Consider the following 22639-nt stretch of genomic DNA (forward strand, 5'->3'; position numbering starts at 1 on the left):
AATCTGCATTTCAGCTGCTATGTTATGCTGTCCTCAGATTACATAGTAAAAACCTGTTAACAGAATCCCTTTAACAAAATGGTAGCCAGGAGTGACAGGCAGAAGTTTGGGACATTTTACAGTAATGTACAAAAGATTTCATGCAATTTGCTTCCCATCACACTTATCTAAGCAGATCTCACAGCGACATTATCCTGTCTTCTTGGGAAAGGCACTCCCACTACCAGCACCCACATAATATTTTCAAAGTCACAAAGCTGTTCTAGTACTATTTAACATCAAATAGGTTGTTAAAATTCTACTTGCTGTTATGTGTAAATGTAAAATATATTTTACATACTACATAAATAGAGAAACACACCCAAATAGAAGAAAATTAGTCTTATTTGATATGAATGGATTTTCACAAAAAAATGTATAACTGCACAATAGGGAGATTAACCGAAGACAAAAATAAAATTATATTAAAAAGGTGTAAATTTTATTGGTACATACAATTTAATATATGTAAAATTGTGGGGAGAAATACACAGAAGGAATATAAGAAAGTGCATGAAAAACTTATGCAATAAATGTATACGTAAGAGGGACTAAAGGCTATATTCTCATTGCATCAGTTATATATGAGATGAAAGATAGCCTATATCTCAATCAATAAATGTGTAAATACAAAAAAAATAGATACATTGCATATACATATTACAAAAATGACATACCATGTAGGAGAGAAATAGCATAAAGTATAGGACCCCAAGACTCTGACGTACGTTTTGCCCTTGGCTTGGCTGTATTTCTCTCCTACATGGTATGTCGTTCTTGTAATATGTATATCATTTTATTTTTGTCTTTGGTAATTCACCCTATTTTGTAGTTATACTACATACAGTGGACACAGAAAGTATTCAGACCCCTTTAAATTTTTCACTCTTTGATTCATTGCAGCCATTTGGTAAATTCTAAAAAGTTAATTTTTTTCTCATTAAAGTACACTCTGCACCCCATCTTGACTGAAAAAAAACAGAAATGTAGAAATTTTTGCAATTTTATTAAAAATAAAAACTGAAATATCACATGGTCATAAGTATTCAGACCCTTTGCTCAGTATTGAGTAAAAGCACCCTTTTACAAGTTTTTCACACCTGGATTTGGGGATCTTCTACCATTGTTTCTTGCAGATCCTCTCCAGTTCTGTCAGGTGGGATGGTGAACGTTGGTGGACAGCCATTTTCAGGTCTTTCCAGAGATGCTCAATTGGGTTTAGGTCAGAGCTCTGGCTGGGCCAGTCAAGAATGGTCACAGAGTTGTTCTGAAGCCACTCCTTTGTTATTTCAGCTGTGTGCTTAGGGTTATTATCTTGTTGGAAGGTGAACCTTCGGCCCAGTCTGAGTTCCAGAGCACTATGAAAGAGGTTTTCATCCAGGATATCTCTGTACTTGGCCGCATTCATGTTTCCTTCAATTGCAACCAGTCGTCCTGTCCCTGCAGCTGAAAAACAACCCCATAGGATGATGCTGCCACCACCATGTTTCACTGTTGGGATTGTATTAGGCAGGTGATGAGCAGTGCCTGGTTTTCTCCACACATACCGCTTAGAATTATAACTAAAAATTTCTCTCTTCGTCTCATCAGACCAGAGAATCTTATTTCTCATAGTCTGGGAGTCCTTCATCTATTTTTGAGCAAAATCTATGCTGGCTTTCATATGTCTTGCACTGAGGAGAGGCTTCCGTCGGGCCACTCTGCCATAAAGGCCCGACTGGTGGATGGCTGCAGTGATAGTTGACTTTGTGGAACTTTCTCCCATCTCACTACTGCATCTCTGGAGCTCAGCCACAGTGATCTTGGGGTTCTTCTTTACCTCTCTCACCAAGGCTCTTCTCCCTCGATTGCTCAGTTTGGCTGGACAGCCAGGTCTAGGAAGACTTCTGGTGGTCCCAAACTTCTTCCATTTAAGGATTATGGAGGCCACTGTGCTCTTAGGAACCTTGAGTAATGCAGAAATTATTTTATAACCTTGGCCAGATCTGTGCCTTGCCACAATTCTATCTCTGAGCTCCTTGGGCAGTTCCTTTGAGCTCATGATTCTCATTTGGTCTGACATGCACTGTGAGCTGTGAGGTCTTATATAGACAGGTGTGTGTCTTTCCAAATCAAGTCCTATCAGTTTAGTTAAACACAGCTGGACTCCAATGAAGGAGTAGAACCATCTCAAGGAGGATCACAAGGAAATGGACAGCATGTGACTTAAATATGAGTGTCTGAGCAAAGGGTCTGAATACTTATGACCATGTGATATTTCAGTTTTTCTTTTTTAATAAATTTGCAAAAATTTCGACACTTCTGTTTTTTTCAGTCAAGATGGGATGCAGAGTGTACTTTAATGAGAAAAAAAATTAACTTTTTAGAATTTACCAAATGGCTGCAATGAAACAAAGAGTGAAAAATTTAAAGGGGTCTGAATACTTTCCGTACCCACTGCATATAGGCTGCTAAAAAAAATCTAAAATTAATACTTGAACAGTATAAAGTCCTCAACCAAAAATTTTCCATCCTAATGATAAAATATCTTACATAATTTAATGCCTGGCTTTACAGCACTTTCAATGTTTTCCTGTGGTTTCATTTAAAATGTCTGTAAATGTATGATATTATACTAACTTAAATTAAAAAAGCAGGAACTCTAAGGAAGTGAATGATTATGAATGATTATCTAATTATTTATCTAAATGTACCTAATGCTCAGTTCCATGGGATATCTTCTCAATTTTTTAGGTCATTTTACTCAATCAGAATTAAACTTAACAAGTAAGTATTTACAGTTATTTTCCTTCCTAAAGTGAGTAAAAGTTGTCTTTTTATAGAAAAAAAATTATAATAGATAATTAATCTTGTTCCATGACATCTGTTTTATTTTCTCTGTAATGGCCATTTTGGTTGGGGGGGGGGGGTAATGTTAAATATTCTCCTTAAAAGTGTGGTTCTAGAAAAAGAAGTAGAAAAATCCAGAAGTAGAAAAAAAAGATAAAATAAGAATACTAAACAACCATTGCTCCATACTAAATGTTCCCTGGCAGTTTGTAGACTACAGAGCACTATTTAGGCTATGTGCCCACGATGCAGAAATGAAGCAGAAAATTTCTGCAGCATTTCTGCATCTCCCTGGCAGAAAAAACGCATGCGGATTGTACATGCGTTTTTCCTGCGTAATACATGCGGATTCACATGCGTTTCCGCATGCGGATTGACAAGCGCTTTCAAAGCGATTTTAGCATCACTTGGAAAGTGCTTGACAACTAGATCACACTATATAAATCCATGCAAAGGGCATTGATTTATATAGTGTGACCTTTAGAATGGTTAAAAATAAAAAAATAAATGTATACTTACCTTCCGATGGCCCGGGGTGTGCTGCTGCGCTCGTTCCTGGCTGCTGGGATATCACGATACCCTGTATTGAAGGACCTACCGTCACAGGTCCTGCAGTCCAACGCGATGTGCCGGCAAAGGAGAAGGAGCGCAGCGCGGGCCGCCAGAAGGTGAATATAATCATTATTTTTTATTTTATTCTTTTTTTTACAGTTTCTATGGTACCTGGGTGTGGAAGAGATTCTCCTCTCCTCTACACCTGGGTACCATCCGCACATTAGAACGTGCCAATTACGCAAGTACAGATGCAGTCTTGCGGCATTGGCGCGTTCTAATGCAAGTCAATGGCGGCGAAAACGCTGCGCTTCCGCAAAATTAATGGACATGCTGAAGATTTTTGAGCGCAGCATAAACGCTGCGGAAAAATCCGCAGCATGGGCATTGAAAGTGCGGAATTGCATAGGGGACCATGGCAGAAGGCTTACCATGTGTTTATCATGCGTTTACGCTGAGGAAATTTCCGCACCAAAAACGCATGAAACACGCATCGTGGGCACACAGCCTAAGGAGTTAACAACCCAAACAGCCAGAAAAAAAACAGGCCAAAAATGGCAAATTGTCGATTAACTGTTCCATACTAAGGGGCCGATTCATTAAGACTGACGTTGTGCACATCAATCCAAATAACTTAGGAGGACTGCAGTACATATATGGAGTAAGCTATTCCACTAAAGTGGCATCACATTTCATGAATTTGATGGGTGGTCATAGCCACTCCCAGTCCCACCAACGTCCTGCCCATGCTATGCCCAAATTGGTGTAGCTGGCCAAAACAGGCATGAAAACTCCAAATGGCTCAATATTTTTGTGCAACTTCTGAGTAGCGCAACAGTATTGCAGCTTATTAAGGTGTTTTACTGTATGTCTTAATTCTGGCATAAACATCTTAATTAATTGGCCCCTAAGTGTCCCTGGGCAGTTTAAAGAGTTCAATATACCAACAAAGGGCACAGAGTCCCATCAAGTGGAAAAGGACTTACCATTTGCTGATAAAACAAGCATGGCTATTGTAATAAAATAATATTGAGGATATGTTGAATTAATTTCTAGTGTTGGTTAGGAAGTAATTTTCTTCCTATTTCATTGAGACTGTCTGTGATCATCTGGATCAACTAGGCAGATGCCTATTTTCAATCAAAAAAACCATAACTAGCAAAGGTTTAAAGGCCACTGTCAGTAGAGATACTAGAGAATTAAACTTTTTCCTATGAGGGTTGGAGCTAATTGCTCAAGCTTAATTGGCATCAGGTCTCAAGCTCAATATCAAATCTGAGATTCATGGTAAGACATGGTAGCAATAGTCTACCAGGGACCTGATAGTGGTCAAGGAAAAGCTGTCTGAGAGCAACTTTGGTCAAATATAAATGTTGGCGGCCCTCTCACTTTGGGAATTAAGATTAATGGCTCTAATAATGCAGATGATTACTGATATGTGCATCTCCTGCAGTTTATCATATTGCACTACCTGCCTACATCCACAATAAACATGCTATCATTTACCTCTTTATTGAAGGCACTGTTCCTCCGAAAGGAACGCTTTCTAATTACTTGGTAATGTTTTATGTTTTAAACATTTTGCAGCTCTGGACCTTGCCAACTGCTCAGTGTCTTTCTGTTGATTAATGGCATTGTGTTTAATCAAAATTTAGAACCAAGCTTAAGCGTCTCTCGTGTGCAGACTGCAAACTGCCAAAGCACTTAGTGAAAGAAACGTGGCTGCAAACAATTGCAATGGCATATCTGATTCCAAAACCATGGGGTGCCATTAACCCTTGTTTTGGCTGCAGTACAGTGGATATAAAATAAGATTAATTATGTTTATACAGCAAAAGTAATACTTATTTTGTCTATATTAGCAGAGTAAAAATGTAACCTTTTAGCCAGGGAAGTAATTTTTTTTCAATGATAACTTGTATTGTGATTATATTGAATATTTTTCATCATATCATATTTTCGTATAAATAAGTGGATATAAAATAGAAGAAATATGACCTTCCTATACTTGCTTGCTTACTTTTTGATCCACTCCTGGCTTTGGATTAAACTTTTTAAGGATTAGAGAAAAACGGCACATCTACATATCTCATCAAAAACTGTTACTTCTTAATTGATTATTCATAAGAAAAAAAATTAAAATTCACATGGCATGGTCGGAAAATTCACTGACGCGCTCCTGGCGTCTAAGCATCCTTACTCGTAGTGTTGTATTCGTAGCTCTGAGATGACGGGGCAGTAAATTTTCAGATCACGTTAAGTGAATTTTAATCTTTTTCTATTTCTTATGGATAATCAAGAAAAAAAAGTAACATTTTTTTAATAAGATTTGTGAATGTGCTGTTTTCCTCCAATCCTCAAAAAATGTACTGAGTTGGAAGTCCAAAACAGAAGTAACATCCACAGATATGGAAAGACATCTGTGAAAATGTAGACATGGAAAGCTCACATATGACTTTTATTTTTATATCTTCTGGATGAAATTGTTTCATAAATGTAAATAAAAACACCATGTATTAATCCAGTATAATTATTTCTATAGTATTACAATAGTTTAAAACTTTGATATTTTAACATATAAAAAAACAGGAAATTTAGAAATAAACTACGGGTATTCATGTAACAAATTCTCAATAATGTGTTTATCCAGACATGAATATGCATCTGGAAATATATAATTTATTTCATATTTGGGTATTTTATGCTCAATCACTCATTCCATTTAATACGTTTTCAAAATAGAAAATAAAAATGAAAAATAATTATTTGCCAGGACAAGTACATGCATTTTTCTACGTGAATTTTTATAACCTTGTCATGCAAACCTTCACCAATGATGTTAAGTGATTTTTTAATACCATTACTGAACTACTAAAATGGATGCTAATATAGCTTAGAGTGCTAATGTCATTGCAATAAAAAGTCAGTCTGCTAAATCAAATAATACCATGTAAAAAAAGGGCAAGAGCTTTATCTATGCTTCTTTTAAGACATTTTTTATTCTTTGTCAGATTCGTCGGGATTTTTTGAGATCAACTAGGTAAAACCACTTGAAAACATCAGAAGACACAGAAGACATGAATTTATAGCAAAAATTCCTACATTAGAGAACTGAATCAAATGTAGAAAAAAGGAAGTTGCATATAATATTAATCATCCATAAACAGGAGTCATAGACCTGTATTATATATAAGTTAACTTACTTTAATAATGAATGAACTATCACTTAGGGCATGGCAATGCTATTTTTCTGAGATATTCAACTGTAAAGGATCTGAGAAGTTTCTCCAATACATGCTAAATGAAAAGTGGCACCTACTTAATTTCAGCTAGACCATATCATGCAAAGGTTAATATCTAAATTGAAATATTGTAAATAATTGAAAAGAAAATTAATAGGACCATTTATAAGAACACTTTGGTTTAAAACACAGCCATAGGGTAGTCCCAACAATGGAATATCTACGGAATTAGTACTATGCTTCCTTGTAATGTTTTACCCCCTTTATTTAGATCTAAACTACTTTGTCATGTAATTATATGAATACTATCTTGATTACATACCAAAAAGGCTGATGAAGATAGCCATTCTAGTGATATGTGTAGGACCCCTCAGTGACATCACTTGTGAGGGGCAGCACTGGTCTTTGCTTCCTTGTTCTTTACTTACACTGTGCAATGACAGTGCACTCTGTTGCCGTCTCATCACTTCTGATCAAAGCCGGCGAGAGAGCGCATTGTCACTTTGCACCAAGAAGAAAAGTGCACAGTGACAAGATCCTACTGAGCATCCATTAGAATTGAAAACCGAAGCATGCTCAGTAGAGCGGGGACTAGCCCAGCCCCTGAAATGGATATCATTGATGACATTTTGTTTCAGGGAGGGGGCAGAGACATCAGCAGTGACCGCAGCCTCTGCCCCCTGATGATGCTTTGTTTAAGTATCCAAGCATGCACTGGAATTCTCACACCAAGTGTTATCACAAAGGAAGTATAAAATATAAATAAATAAAGCAGTTAGACAGCGAAGTGGGGGGATAATAGGGAATTTTTAATAAAAGTATATTATAAAAAAAGATATGATTATGACATTAGAGATTTAGGATTAAAATAAAATGTAGTTTCAAACCACTCCTTAAAGAAAAAGTATTTTTAAGAACAAGTACATTGTAAAGTTGTTTGTTTTTACAAGCATTTGGCCACTGTACTCATTTATGATGATGAGACAACCCCTTTAATGTACTGTATGCAATGTTTGTATGCATATAGTAAAAATCTATACAAATACAAAAAAACAGAAAGGTCTAGTAATACTTTTTTCAAATAAAGTTTTAATTTTAATCATAAGTGTAAAGATATAAAGCACAGGTATCATCTACAAGCCTGGGCTTCACATCTACTTGCACTATGCTAGAAAATAAGATATAGTAAATCAAAAGTGTTATGAAATAGTTTAAACATTAATTGTAACTGAAGTTTACTGTACAACTTCCACATTAAGGGCTTGTAACAACTTCTAGAAAAATGTACTATTTTTAAATATAAAAGGTCAAAAGGTGTACATAGCAAATAAAAAAGCAAAGCTGTGTTAATAATGGCATATTTTAACATTGTCTTTGTACCATTTTAAACCTAAAGTACAACAATTTTAAATATAGTCAGATTGGAGCCTGAGGCAGGGATATTTGCATACAATATTTTAAATTTTTTGTAGTCTTTGTAAAATTTGTCATCTCCTGCATTGTAATGGGAACATTTCTTTGAGTCTATACTCTATTGTGATAGAGAATCTGGAATCAAAAGGATCTGCATTGATGTTTCCCATTAAAGCATTTGAGGCCAATGCCAAGACTTGATTCTAAAGGAAGTGGCTAAATTAGTGGTAACAATGAAATTATGTAATGTTTACTAGCATTTCTCAACTAGCATCCTAAAACAATCGCCACTGCCAATGTGATGTAAAAAGTTAAATTCAAATTAGTGGAATATATTTGACATAAATCTTTCTATAATTTCCCCATAACGTTATTCAATCATACTGTAGGTATTTCTATGTAGTGATAGAAAAGAGATACCAATTGGCATATTTTTGGAATACAAAACTACTTTCAGAAATAATATAGTACATCTATGAAATTGTATTTATGAGTGTAAAACTTATTTTCTAGGCTGCGAGGAATTTTTGTTAATTATTTCTATAGGACTATAGAGCTTTTACTTTATGAATAAATTGTGTTTGATAACTAATTAACCAAATCTTAGCAAAGTTATCTGAATCACTTCCAAAACAGGAGAGGCCAATAAGTGCTAACAAGAGGTAGGTAATGTTCTTTTCACATCATCACCTGTGCTGTTAATGTTATTCAGTGGCTCATCCAAGCTACCATGATAATTTATTCCAACACACCTGTTGTATACAGGAGTCAGGTAATCTGGCACCAGATGGGTGTTGTGGATGCCGGTAATGCACCCTTAAGACCCCAGGAGCTATTCATAAGGTGGATGCAAATCCTAGGTGCAATCCGCTTGTCTTCCTTCCCAGCCTACATTTGTTGTGCTAACAATCGAATGGCAGAAGCTCTTTTGACATTTGTTATGGACTTATAATTACTTATGTTTCATTCCAAGAGTAATAAAAATCACTTTACCAGTTGTACTATTTGTCTTAGTATAAGCCAATACAATAGAAAAATCTTCTTTTTGTCAGAGAGCAGCATACAAGCTGAAAAATGAAATATTCATAGAGAAAAGTCAAATATGCTAAAAAAAATATGTATAATATTCTGAATTTCACTGCCCTATCTATCTATTCAAATATCTATGTACCTACAGTGGTGGCCAAAAGTATTGGCACCCCTGCAATTCTGTCAGATAATACTCAGTTTCTTCCTGAAAATGATTGCAATCACAAATTCTTTGGTATTATTATCTTCATTTAATTTGCTTGCAAGGAAAAAACACGAAAGAGATTGAAGCAAAAATCAAATCATTGATCATTTCACACAAAACTCCAAAAATGGGCCAGACAAAAGTATTGGCACCCTCAGCCTAATACTTGGTTGCAGAACTTTTAGCCAAAATAACTGCGAACAACCACTTCCGGTAACCATCAATGAGTTTCTTGCAATGCTCTGCTGGAATTGTAGACCATTCTTCTTTGGCAAACTGCTCCAGGTCCCTGATATTTGAAGGGTGCCTTCTCCAAACTGCCATTTTGAGATCTCTCCACAGGTGTTCTATGGGATTCAGGTCTGGACTCATTGCTGGCCACCTTAGAAGTCTCCAGTGCTTTCTCTCAAACCATTTTATAGTGCTTTTGGAAGTGTGTTTTGGGTCATTGTCCTGCTTGAAGACCCATGACCTCTGAGGGAGACCGAGCTTTCTCACACTGGGCCCTACATTATGCTGCAAAATTTGTTGGTAGTCTTCAGACTTCATAATGCCATGCACACGGTCAAGCAGTCCAGTGCCAGAGGCAGCAAAGCAACCCCAAAACATCAGGGAACCTCCACCATGTTTGACTGTAGGGACCGTGTTCTTTTCTTTGAATGCCTCGGGGTAAGAAGTGGGGCATGTATATATGTATATATATATATATATATATATATATACTGCTCGAAAAAATAAGGGGAACACTCAAATAACACATCCTAGATTTGAACGAATTAAAAATTCTCATTGAATACTTTGTTCTGTACAAAATTGAATGTGCTGACAACAAAATCACACAAAAATCATCAGTGGAAATCAAGTTTATTAACCAATGGAGGCCTGGATTTGGAGTCACTCCCAAAATTAAAGTGGAAAAACACACTACAGGCTGATCCAACTTTGATGTAATGTCCTTAAAACAAGTCAAAATGAGGCTCAGTATTGTGTGTGGCCTCCATGTGCCTGTATGACCTCCCTACAACGCCTGGGCATGCTCCTGATGAGGTTACGGATGGTCTCCTGTTGGATCTCCTCCCAGACCTGGATTAAATCATCCGCCAACTCCTGGACAGTCTGTGGTGTTGGTAGATGGAGTGAGACATGATGTCCCAGATGTGCTCAATCGGAATCAGGTCTGGGGAACGGGCGGGCCAGTCCATAGCTTCCATGCGTTCATCTTGCAGGAACTGCTGACACACTCCAGCCACATGAGGTCTGGCACTGTCCTGCATTAGGAGGAACCCAGGGCCAACCGCACCAGCATATGTTCTCACAAGGGGTCTGAGGATCTCATCTCGGGAACCTAATGGAAGTCAGGCTACCTCTGGCGAGCACATGGAGGGCTGTGCGACCCTCCAAAGAAATGCCACCCCACAACATGACTGACCCACTGCCAAACCGGTCATGCTGAAGGATGTTGCAGGCAGCAGATCGCTCTCCATGGCGTCTCCAGACAGTCACGTCTGTCACATGTGCTCAGTGTAAACCTGCTTTCATCTGTGAAGAGCACAGGGCGCCAGTGGCGACTTTACCAATCTGCTGTTCTGTGGCAAATGCCAAGAGTCCTGCACGGTGTTGGGCTGTGAGCACAACCCCCATCTGTGGACGTCGGGCCCTCATACCATCCTCATGGAGTTGGTTTCTAACCGTTTGTGCAGACACATGTATATTTGTGGCCAGCTGGAGGTCATTTTGCAGGGCTCTGGCAGTGCTCATCCTGTTCCTCCTTGCACAAAGGCGGAGGTAGTGGTCCTGCTGCTGGGTTTTTGCCCTCCTACGACCCCCTCCACATCTCCTAGTGTACTGGCCTGTCTCCTGGTAGCGCCTCCAGCCTCTGGACACTACACTACACTGACAGACACAGCAAACCTTCTTGCCACGGCTCGCATTGATGTGCCATCCTTGATGAGCTGCACGATCTGAGCAACTTCTGTGGGTTGTAGAGTCCGTCTCATGCTACCATGAGTGTGAAAGCACAACCAACATTCAAAAGTGACCAAAACATCAGCCAGAAAGCATTGGTACTGAGATGTGGTCTGTGGTCCCCACCTGCAGAACCACTCCTTTAATGAAGGTGTCTTGATAATTGCCAATAATTTCCATCTATTGTCTATTCTATTTGCACAACAGCATGTGAGATTGATTGTCAATCAGTGTTGCTTCCTAAGTGGACAGTTTGATTTCACAGAAGTTTGATTTACTTGAAGTTATATTCTGTTGTTTAACTGTTCCCTTTGCCTGTTTAACAATCCCTGCATGTGTCACAGCTGCCTAACAGCCATGACACTTGCAGCTGCAGCGACTCTAACAGAAATGCCGAGCACACCGCAAATACTCAGCAAGCATGCAAGGGGTTAACAATACGTGCTCGCTCATCACTACTGGACAAGTTAAAGAGGTTGTGCACTACTTTTACATTGATGACCTATCCTATTTGCCTCCTATTGATTTGAATAGGAGGCGGATATGCAGTACCAAACCTCAGCCATACCAGAAGATGGAGCAGGTCGGAAAGTGAGTACTTCCAGCCGGCGGCCGCCACCGCCAACACCGATAACAGCTGATCAGTGGGGGTGCTGGGTGTCGAACCCTGGCTGATCAGACATTGATCAATGTAAAAGTAGTGGACAACCTCTTTAAATTACAGAAAGCTTTACTGTCACTTACACCAAGCTTCCTAAAGTCAGGAGTGGAAACTTTTTTCAGGGGTTTCCCATTGCTAATAAGGTTGGAAATCACTGAGATTAACACTAGTATTGTATTATTTAAAGAACAATTTAAAGAGGTTATCTACTACAGGGGTCATGTTTTTTTTACTTAATTTTAATGTATTTATGGTTATAAATAATTTTTGCCAATGGTTTTCATTAAATCTTTTGCACCATTTGACTGATATAGGCTCTTTTTCCCTAAATATTCAACTTTAAAGTGGTTTGTGGATGTAAATAAGCCATGAAAAGTTTAGAAAATGACAGATAAAAGAGTTACAAATTTCCCATCTGACTGTCATAGCAGGCTTACTGATGAAAAAAAAAAACACAGCAAAAAAGGCAAGAGGGTTTTCCTGCCAGATCTCAGAACTAATGCACTCAGGATGCAGCAAGCTCATATAATAAAGATGGCGGCAACACAGGTGCAAAATATTGATGAGACAATCACTCACATCCTACCATTTCATGGAGGGGGTGATTATTTAGTATTAAAATTGCACACAAAAAGGCTTGTATAGGGCGCTATTCACACCTGGGTAGTGCACAGTATCCAGCTTACAGCCTATTAGTTACGCTCATCATCCTATTAGATTGGCGGGCTGCTATCTAAGTGCACCCCATGGGAACAGAGAGCCTAGTTTACAATACCAGCAGTTCTCAGTTATCTCATTGAGCAACCCACAATAGATACTGTAAGGCCACGGTCCCACTATCAGTATTTGGTCAGTATTTGGTCAGTATTTTTTCTCAGGAGTGGGAGCCAAAACCAGGTGAGGAACAATCAGAGAAAAGGTATAATAGAAAAAAGTCATCAATTCTGTATTTATTACCCACTCATGGTTTTGGCTCCCACTCCTGAGAAAAAATACTGACCAAATACTGAAAGTGGCACTGTGGACTAACAGAGAGGCTACAGAAGGCAAACAGGACAAAAAATTATGAAAACCAGTTGTAAATATTATTTTTAATCACATTTACATGCATTTAAGTAGAAAAAAAACAACCCATTTAAGGATAAAACACTCTTACAGTAGGATGCATGAAGGATATGCCTAAAAAATGGGAACAATTATTCGAGTGGAAAATGTTTCCTAAATGTTTTAAAGTATGTCCGATTAATGATCAACCGCCTAACAGTGAAAACATTTAGATTACAGTGTGTAAGGCGATCTTTAAAAGCAAAATAAGACATAAGGTTTTGTGTTAAAGGGAACCTGTCACCATGAAAATACTGTCTAATCTGTAGGCACCATGTTATGAGCAGGGGCAGCTGAACAGATTTATATATAGTTTGGTGAGAAAAGGTTCAGTATAACTTGTATTTTATTCATTTAATCCTCTGCTCTTTCTGGGATTTTCATTCGAGTGGGGAGGGCTATCAGTGATTGGCAGTCATCTCTGGTGCTCACTTATATGTAGAAAGGTGTCAGTCACTGACAGGACCGCCCACTGGACCGAAAATCCCAGAGAGCAGAGGATTAAATGGTTAAAACTCGGGTTATACTGAATCTTTTCTCACAAAACTACAGTACAGACCAAAAGTTTGGACACACCTTCTCATTTAAATATTTTTCTGTATTTTCATGACTATGAAAACCATGAAGACCATTTCCGGTGACTACCTCTTGAAGCTCATCAAGAGAATGCCAAGAGTGTGCAAAGCAGTCATCAAAGCAAAAGGTGGCTACTTTGAAGAACCTAGAATATAAGACATATTTTCAGTTGTTTCACACTTTTTTGTTAAGTATATAATTCCACATGTGTTAATTCATAGTTTTGATGCCTTCAGTGTGAATGTACAATTTTCATAGTCATGAAAATAGAGAAAAATCTTTAAATGAGAAGGTGTATCCAAACTTTTGGTCTGTACTGTATATATCAATCTTCTCATCCCTTCCTTCTCTATAACATGGTGCCTGCAGATTGCACCACATTTTCATGGTGACAGGTTCCCTTTAAAAGTAATAAATGCCTTTGCTTATGGGAGACAGAGATTGAGAAGTGACTATTTAGCAGAAGAATAAATTGAAGCTACTGAATATTAATAGAAATAAGGTGAAACATGTATAACAATAATATGTAAAAAATAATACAGTTGTATATAGAAAGCTACAAAATGTTAACTATTTGCATGCCATGGGGTTTAGGACTTGAATGGTTATACTGCTACAGGTTAAGACAATAGAAACACATTCTGACGAGGTACAAGCTTAGTGTTTCTAGATATTTTAGTCAGATGTTTCTATGGTTACTGAAGCACAATTATGGGCCTTTCATAAGTTTTTATACTTTTACTGACAAATACATGAAATTTATGGAAAGACTCAATATTTACAGTGTTGACCCTTATTTCTCAAGACTTCTGCAATTCCCCTCATGCTGGATATCATTCTTGTATAATCAGTGCTTGTAGTTTATCATAATTTCTGTGGTTTTGTTTGTACACTCGCTTTTTGAGGATTCTCAATAAGATTGAAATCTGGGGAGTTTTCTGGCCATGGAGCCAAAATTTCAATGTTTTATATCACTTTTTTCCTTGAAATATGGTCACCATTTTGTTGGAGAAAGCATCAAATTGCTCCTATATCATTGGGAAAAACTGATTTTGAGGGCTGTTTAGAAATTACTCTTTAGTCATGTCTGTTTTTTAAGGAAAAAATGTGAGTGAGACCACTTTCTTGGATGAAAAGCAACCCTACACATGAATAATCTCGGAAGGTTTTTCACTTGACATGACACAGAACTCATGGTAACGCTCATCTTTTCTTCTATGAACAATCATTCTTCCATAGGTACAAAACAGTATGAAGGGGGCTTCATCAGAGAAAATAACTTTATCCCAGTCCTCTGCTGTCCAATCCCTGCACTTCCTTCAAAGATATTTTGGATCCATGGCCAGAAAACTCCCCAGATCGCAATCTCATTAGAGTTTGTGGTCAATCCTCAGAAAGCACATGGACAAACAAAACCACAGAGACTGTGTAAACTCCAAACACTGATTATACAAGAATTGTGTGTCATCAGTCAGGATTTGGCCCAAAAGCTGATATCCAGCATGCCATGGTAATTATCAGAAGTTTTGAAACATTAGGGTCAACACTATTAAGTCTTTGCATGAACTTACTGTATTTGTTAATAAAAGTTAAAAAAATTATGAAATGCCTATAATTGTACATCAGTATCCTTAGAAACATCTGACTAAAAAATCAAAAAACATTAAAGCAGAAAAAAAAATTGTCAATCTCAAAACTTTTAGCCAAGATAAGATGTCAGATGTATTATATTGGTGTAAAATTTTGCTCCATTTAAAGTGATTGAGAAGCCAAAAGCAGCAACATTGTAAGTACACAGTGTATGGAGATATTGTACAACCTGACTCAATCCCCAGCAGGTGCAGTAAGCCTTCTAAATTTGATATGAAGGAGGATTACAGTGGTGCTACTAGGGTGTGGTTTGTTAGTCTGTTCCTTCAAAAATACTACAAAGAGGAATGAGATGAAATTTCTTCATAATAATATATTTCATTGATATTACAACATATCTTAACTAACTACCATGTCTAAGAAACTCATATTCTGACAGTTGAGGGCAATCTTTTGGTGCTTTTTGTTTAAATATTGTACTATATCAGTACTAAACAGCTTTTGAAATAAACATATGGTTGATATGGAGTATATATAAATTGTGCAATGTATCACCAACTTCTTCTTGAAATTGAGTTTTGTCTGTCTGTAGCCACCATTAGTGAGAGTTTAAGGAATTTATTTAATACTTTTTATTATAGGGGTTGCCCAATAACATAAAAAGTTGTTTAAATGTGTTTAAAATCATACTGATTAAAGTTACATGTCCCAATTTCAGCATCAGTCCGCTCCACTTTCACATTTGTTCCAACACAGAGAAGGACCTTCTCCGAGTGATGATCTTGAAGGGCTTGACTGCCTCGTAATTAAAGGGAATTTGTCACCAGGTTTTTGCTATCTCATCTGACAGCAGCATAATGTAGGAAAGGAGAAGAGGAATCCAACGATGTATCACTTAGTTTACTGGGTGCAGATGCTGTGACACAATCAGAGTTTTTAGATGTAGCATATAGCAGAATTTAGAAAGCTGCCCCCACCCACACCACAGCTTTCTGTGTATATTGTATATTTAAGATACGGTGTAGTCTGGGTAGTGATAATCTCCTGGTGATACTATATTAATAGTATAGAAACAACAGCACACAGCCTAATAAGTGACACATCCCTTAAATCTGTGTCTCAGCCCCTACCTCATACTGTCTTGAGATTACATAGCAAAACCTTGCTGACAGTTTCTCTTTAAAGTATATTAGTTACTTTAATCAATTTACATTTTCAGGGCAATGTAGAGAAGTGTACAGTAAGCACTTACACTTCAAATAGTGGTGGTGAAAGTAAGACTGAAACTAGTATTTAAATACACTGACGAGCAAAAAGGTAACAATGTTTGAACTTTTGAGTTTCAGGCTCCATATCTCACCATCCACTACTACTTCGAACTTGAGACTACCATCATTTTATAGACAATCATCTTGGCTATCTCAACTTGCAACTATTTAGCATATGATTAGTTATGCAGATTCTTGACATGTCACCTCATTGTTACTGTTTTGCTCCTGGTGGTAGAAAAATATTTTTCTTCCTGTATACTACCAAATGCAACCTATTCTCACATTCCTTACTAGCTCAGTGTGTTATTAGGTTAATTCTCAAGTGAAAGGTCACTAGTTCAAATTGAGGAGCGGCCATGAAGAAGATTTTCCAAGAAAAGAGAAACAGCATCATCCAGCTCATCAATAGCGATCTCTCGGCCAAGAAAATTGCCAAACTGCATCATGTGAGTGTCATGACAGTTCAAACAATATGAAATTAAGTCCGTCCATTCATTCAAAAGCCAAGAGGTGGATGTCCAGGCAAAATATTGGAGTCAATAAGTCGGCTCATCACACGGTGTATCAATTCTGGCACGACAAACATGGCAGTGGAGGTGGCTCGTATGCTTTGTAATAGTGAGATCACAGACATCCATGCAAGCACCGGGCAACGCATGTTTCACAAGTCTGGAATGGTGGCCCGAAAAAAGGTGAAGAAGCCTCAACTTCAATACCATCATAAGAAATGTTAGCTCGTTTTTGCAAAAAAGTATGAAAAGTTGACAGTAGAAGATTGGAAACGGGTGATTTGGAGTGATGACACGAAAGTAAATAGACTAGACTCTGATGGATGCAAATGGGTCTAAAAGAAACAAGGAAAAAAGGGGCTAATAAATTGAAGGAACAGTCAAGTTCGGTGCAGGAAGCTTGATGATATGGGGTTATCTTACAGCCAAAGACGTGGATACTTGACCATGATCGATGGTGGTCTCAATGCTGAGCTATATGTGAGTATCCTACAAGACAAATTACTTTGTACACTCTAGTACTATGGGTATGAAAAGGATGACATAGTGTTTCAGCAGCACAACGACCCAAAGCATATGTTGAGATTGGCGAAGAAATGGTTCAATGACAATGAAATAGAACGGCTGGATTGGCCCCCACAGTCCCTAGACCTCAACCAAATCGAACACTTGTTTTTGAAGAAAAAGCTGTATATGTACCCAAGTGAGTCAACCAGTATACACCAACATTGGGAACGTTTAGAAGAAACCTGGGATCAGATTTCAGTCGAGACATGCTTGAATCTGATTGAGAGCATGCCCAGAAGGATTCAGGCAGTGTTGAAAGCCAAAGGTGGATTTACAAAATACTAACAAAATAATAAAAATTGAAATTTAGATTTTTAGGAGCAAAACAGCAACAATGCAGTGACATGACAAGAATCTGCATAACTAATCATATGCTAAATAATTGCAAGACAAATTTATGTATGAGATAGCCAAGATGATTGTCTATAAAATGATGGTAGTCTTACGTTTGATGCAGCAGTGGATGGTGAGATATGGAGCCTGAAAGTCAAAAGTTAAAAACATTGTTACCCTTTTGCTGGTTATCACATATGTCTTTGCATATTTAGATTTGCCTAATTAATTAGTGCAGAATTGCTCTATTAAGAGCACAAATTAAACATCCAGTTCAAGCAATATAACTGAAATCTTCTACATTTATGTTTGTAGGAAAAGCTGAATAGAAATGTGGAAGGGATAATAAGATATTATACATATAAATAAAATAAAACTACTAACCTGTCTCTACTCCGGCGTGAGGGAAAAGCAGCATTGCAACCAGCTACTGTGCAGACATGCATCTCTTTTAGGTGAACATTCCTGTAGTGCAGCTTTACACTGTATGAGCTTTTGAAACTCTTCTTGCACACATAGCAAATTTTAGGATCTGGGCTTGAGCACAGGTCCCCCTCTGGAGAGAATTTTTGAGGGCTTCCATAACTCAAGGATGAAGCTAAGCTTTCATGAAATGCAGCCATGCCAGCACTGCCCCCATTGTATAGTCCATAGTGGCTCATGTAAAACATATCATATGTAGGGTCTGTAAACTCTTCTTTTACCTTTATGACAGCCTGCTGATGATTGCCAATATGGTTTTCATAAGATTTATCATTTTCTGCCCTAAGACTGCCATTTTTGTGAATTGGAATGTTATCATCCTCCATTGGTTCATCACAAAACTTTGGCTCAGAGGATTCTGACTCATTTTCAAAATCTCTTTCATGTTCCTGGTCTTCAGATGTCATGCTGTTTGCTCTGGTGTCTGAACGCATAATACACCGGCCACTGCTTGTTTTTGAGTAACTGTTTATTGACAATCCTGGGCTCACATCTCCTTGAGAATCATGACCAATGTCATCTATGGATGGACCATGATCAATATTTTCTTCTTCTTCATCATCATCAAACTCATCAGCAGTATCAATGATTTCCTTCTCAATTTTAACCGGCATACTAGATTTTCTAGGTTTTTTCTTAGGCGCAAGATCTGTATTAGAGTCCTGTGTTGACATGTTGATCACAGTTGATTGCAGCTCATGAGGCAGAGGAGGAAGAGGCTGTTCTATTCCTAAAGGTGCTGGCAATATTGGACTAGTAGGTAGTGACGTTGGAGGGCTAACTAGGTCTCCTGAATTTAGTAAACTTCTGTAAAAAGGAGGAACAGGCTGTACAGTTTTTAAAGCTGGAAACACTAGTTGACTGGAAAGTGAATTTTGCAAAAGAGGATCCAAAGGTGGTGTTGAAAAACCCATGGGTGGTCGACCAGGGCTGGTTAACGATAAGCTTGATTTTGTACTTGCTATTACAGGTGTAGCAGCTCCAGATGTTGCACGAATAAGGTCTTTATCTCTATTGTTTCTTAACATTGGCATGTGAAGACGAGGATTGGGATTTGCACTATGCCGATTTCTACTTCGAAGAGAACTGAAAACCATATTACAACCATCAATAGTACATCTGTGTTTTATCTTAAGATGTACGGCATTGTAATGGATTTTTAGTGTTCCTTTATCATAAAAAGTTTTGCCACAAGCATTGCAAAATACCCTGCCCTTCCGTGATGAAGCTCCCATCCTCCTCATTCGATGAATCTTAAACGAACTTTTGACATGCTCAGATTTATTAATTTCGCTGACAGGGGTAGATGCTTGAGTAGGGGAGGCATTGTTTGGCTCTGTTTTTGGCTCTACATTTGTGATGCTACTCAAGGCATTTCTATTAGATGTCTGCTCATTCCTACTATAAGGCATAGGAGAGACTTCTGACTCACTGGTCTCTTCACATTCATTCTGATTTGAATTGTTAGATTCGTGCAACCTCAGGCCAGGGTGCTCTAACATAAGCCCATTAGGAGGTAATCCAAGCATAGGAGCAGACACTGGGTTGATATACTGGAATGGAAGGAGAAATGCAAGGCTATTGGGCATGTTCTCAAAGTGGTGAATGCTAGAAGGGTTACTGTTTTCCAAGTGTGAGAGTACACTTGGGCTTCTGGTACGATTGTTGCTTTCAATAAAAGTTCTTATATCTGAATCAGCTTTTGAAGAAGCCACAGCAACTGCTTGTCCTTCCTTTTCTTGAATAGCCATGAGCTCCACAATGGATTTGGTTTCTCCAAACCGTAGAAACTGCTGTAAAGTGATAATCTCCTCTTCTCGAGACATAATTGCCCAACGATCCAGGACCTTGCCAGCAGTATCCTAAAAGAAAAGTATATGCGATGGTAAAGAACATGATAGGATAGCAACATGTGTAATTTTAAAACTAGACATTTCAACTTGATAAGATGCACCTGTTGTGAGGTTAAATTGCCAAAGTTTATCGAAATGAAAAAAAAAAAAAACTAAAGCTTTCAGACCAAGTATAGCTAACAGGGAAAGAACTAAATTTAAGATTCTGCAACAACCTAACCCCATTCCCAACAACAGAATTTGGACTAAAATATTTTTTAGTATACTGGTGACACTGTGGCACAATGCTTACTATGGTTGCTTTGCAGAGATTTGGATACTGAGTTCAAATCCAAGAAAATATATGCTTGTAGGACCAGATTCAGCAAAAATTTAATACCAAAAAAAATGGAGTAAAAGCTTTGAAAAGTTGCAAAATTTTGGTTCAACTCACAGTCGAAACAAAATATTGAGACTTTCAGTGTTTTTAGACCAGTTTCTTCTAGTTCCGCCAAAATGCATGGAGCTGTTTTGTTCACTGCACCAGAAATCGCACTCCAGTCCCCAAATGGAGTAATATTTCAGGCATGGCACATGGAAGCGTATGCCACTCGCTAGTTACTTCTGATTCATGAAGAGGTAGGCACTTCTTCATGAATCAGGAGTGACTGACTCTACCATGCCCCTCATCAAGACTGTAAAGAAAATAACTGGTCTTGAGGAATCGGGGCCATAGTTTGTATGTTCTCTCCGTTTTAGCGTGGGTCTCCTTAGGCTTCTTCCCACACTCTAAAGATTTATATGGACAATTAACTGCCTATGCAGTTGAGCCTAGTATGTGTCTCTTGAAAAGGGAAAAGTAGATTTTGAGCTGCATTGGAAACAAAGACTGATGTGAATGGTGAGAATATCTCCAGAATATATTAGAGCATCATAAACAATGGGAAAAAAATAATATTTTATGAAAACACTTTAATTATTTTTAATATTAGCTTTAAAAAGGAATAAAGGTTTTTATGATTTTTAAAATTAGTTTTTTTAACTATTTAGTGCATTCTATCCTATGCATGCTTCCAAATTATTAATTCCAGACTTCCAGAGTAGCAAGTATCCTCATTATGCATACTTACCAATATTTTAGTTTTCAAGATTGGGATATTTACGCATTGCCCCATTAATCGCCCCAAAATGAATGGGAGCACAGTTAAAAATTAACTTTTAGACAAGATTGAAATATCCCTTTGCCCTTTTTTTCACATTTTGGGATTGTCCCAGCAGAAACATGACTATTGGCAAGTTGGCAAGTATGGTCATGCTCAGAAAGAACTCCACACATACCTAGAGAACCACTACACTACTTTGTTGTATGGACGATCCTTGCACAGCTTCAGTGAGAGCTACAATTAGATATTTTATATGCAATGTACAGCAGGGGCGGACATTTCATTGGTGCAACCTGTGCAGCTGCACAGGGGCCCCAGAAGTATGGCGGCCCATCTCTACCTCCAAAGCAGGTGTAATTTTACATTTTTAGATGCTCTTGGGCTGCAAAGGGCCCATATATTGTTCTTGCACAGGGGCCCTTTTCTGTCTGTGTCCGCCAGTGATGTACAATATATAGTTGTGTATACTGGCTGTAATCCTTGTCGTATGTTCTTAGTTAAAATTTACACGCAATGCAAATCCCAGATGTAAATACATTGCTATTGATATTCGAAGGAATCTAGTCCGATGCCACTGCAATTAATTTATATTGCCAAAACCTGACATGCAAGATTTTGAAACAGGCCAGTGCCAAACAATATCAATGCACTTTCACAAGCAGAAATCCAAAAGGTTACTAAGCAACAACACAGTCTGGATAAGAAATTAAAGACAAATAAAAAATGTAGTATTTTGGAACGTAAGCCTGTGGTTATTGTAAAAATAAAGCGTGTTTCCAGACAGGAATTCTGCTTTAAACTCTTCCAACATTTTGGTAGTCTTTAAACTATTTTTACAGCTTTTAATAATGCTTCTATGAACATGGAACATAAATACAGTGATTTAATAGATAGCACCCTGCACTTCCAGCATTAGAGTTAAAATTCAATTTGCTTTTCATATGTAAAACTACTTGGATAATTCCACCTGTATTTCCAAAATATAGGCTTATCGACTTTCATGCTGTAGCGGCACAGTAGTGTGTTATTCCCTCCAAGATTTCTAAACTAAAAATTCTAACATTTTTCATCTATATCTGGGGACGTAGATCATCCAATAAGGTGAGACACCTTCCAGACAAATCCAAAAGTAGACCACAGCCTTCCAAAGTAAGATGTATATGGGAAGCCATGTCAAGAAGAAAATAGTCCTTAGTCAATTTTCAGTATACAGTACAAGTTATCAAATGATTGCAGGTTCAAGTCGCCTAAGGGGACTGAAAAATAAAGTAAAAAA

The 22639-nt window shown here is 37.8% G+C and overlaps 1 protein-coding gene across 9 annotated transcripts in view; it reads right to left on the minus strand.

Moving 5' to 3' along the window:
• Positions 1-22639, minus strand: part of BNC2 (basonuclin zinc finger protein 2) — an 858290-nt gene that overhangs the window by 28463 nt on the left and 807188 nt on the right. For all 9 annotated transcript variants that reach the window (XM_073665382.1, XM_073665393.1, XM_073665365.1 and 6 more), the window contains one exon: positions 18270-20230. In XM_073665382.1, the coding sequence (XP_073521483.1) occupies positions 18270-20230 (1961 nt within the window). The remainder of the gene's footprint in view (positions 1-18269; positions 20231-22639) is intronic.

The sequence above is a fragment of the Phyllobates terribilis genome, unplaced genomic scaffold, assembly GCF_046119375.1.
Source record: "Phyllobates terribilis strain yellow unplaced genomic scaffold, ASM4611937v1 Scaffold_1__5_contigs__length_1240528914, whole genome shotgun sequence".
NCBI lineage: Eukaryota > Metazoa > Chordata > Amphibia > Anura > Dendrobatidae > Phyllobates > Phyllobates terribilis.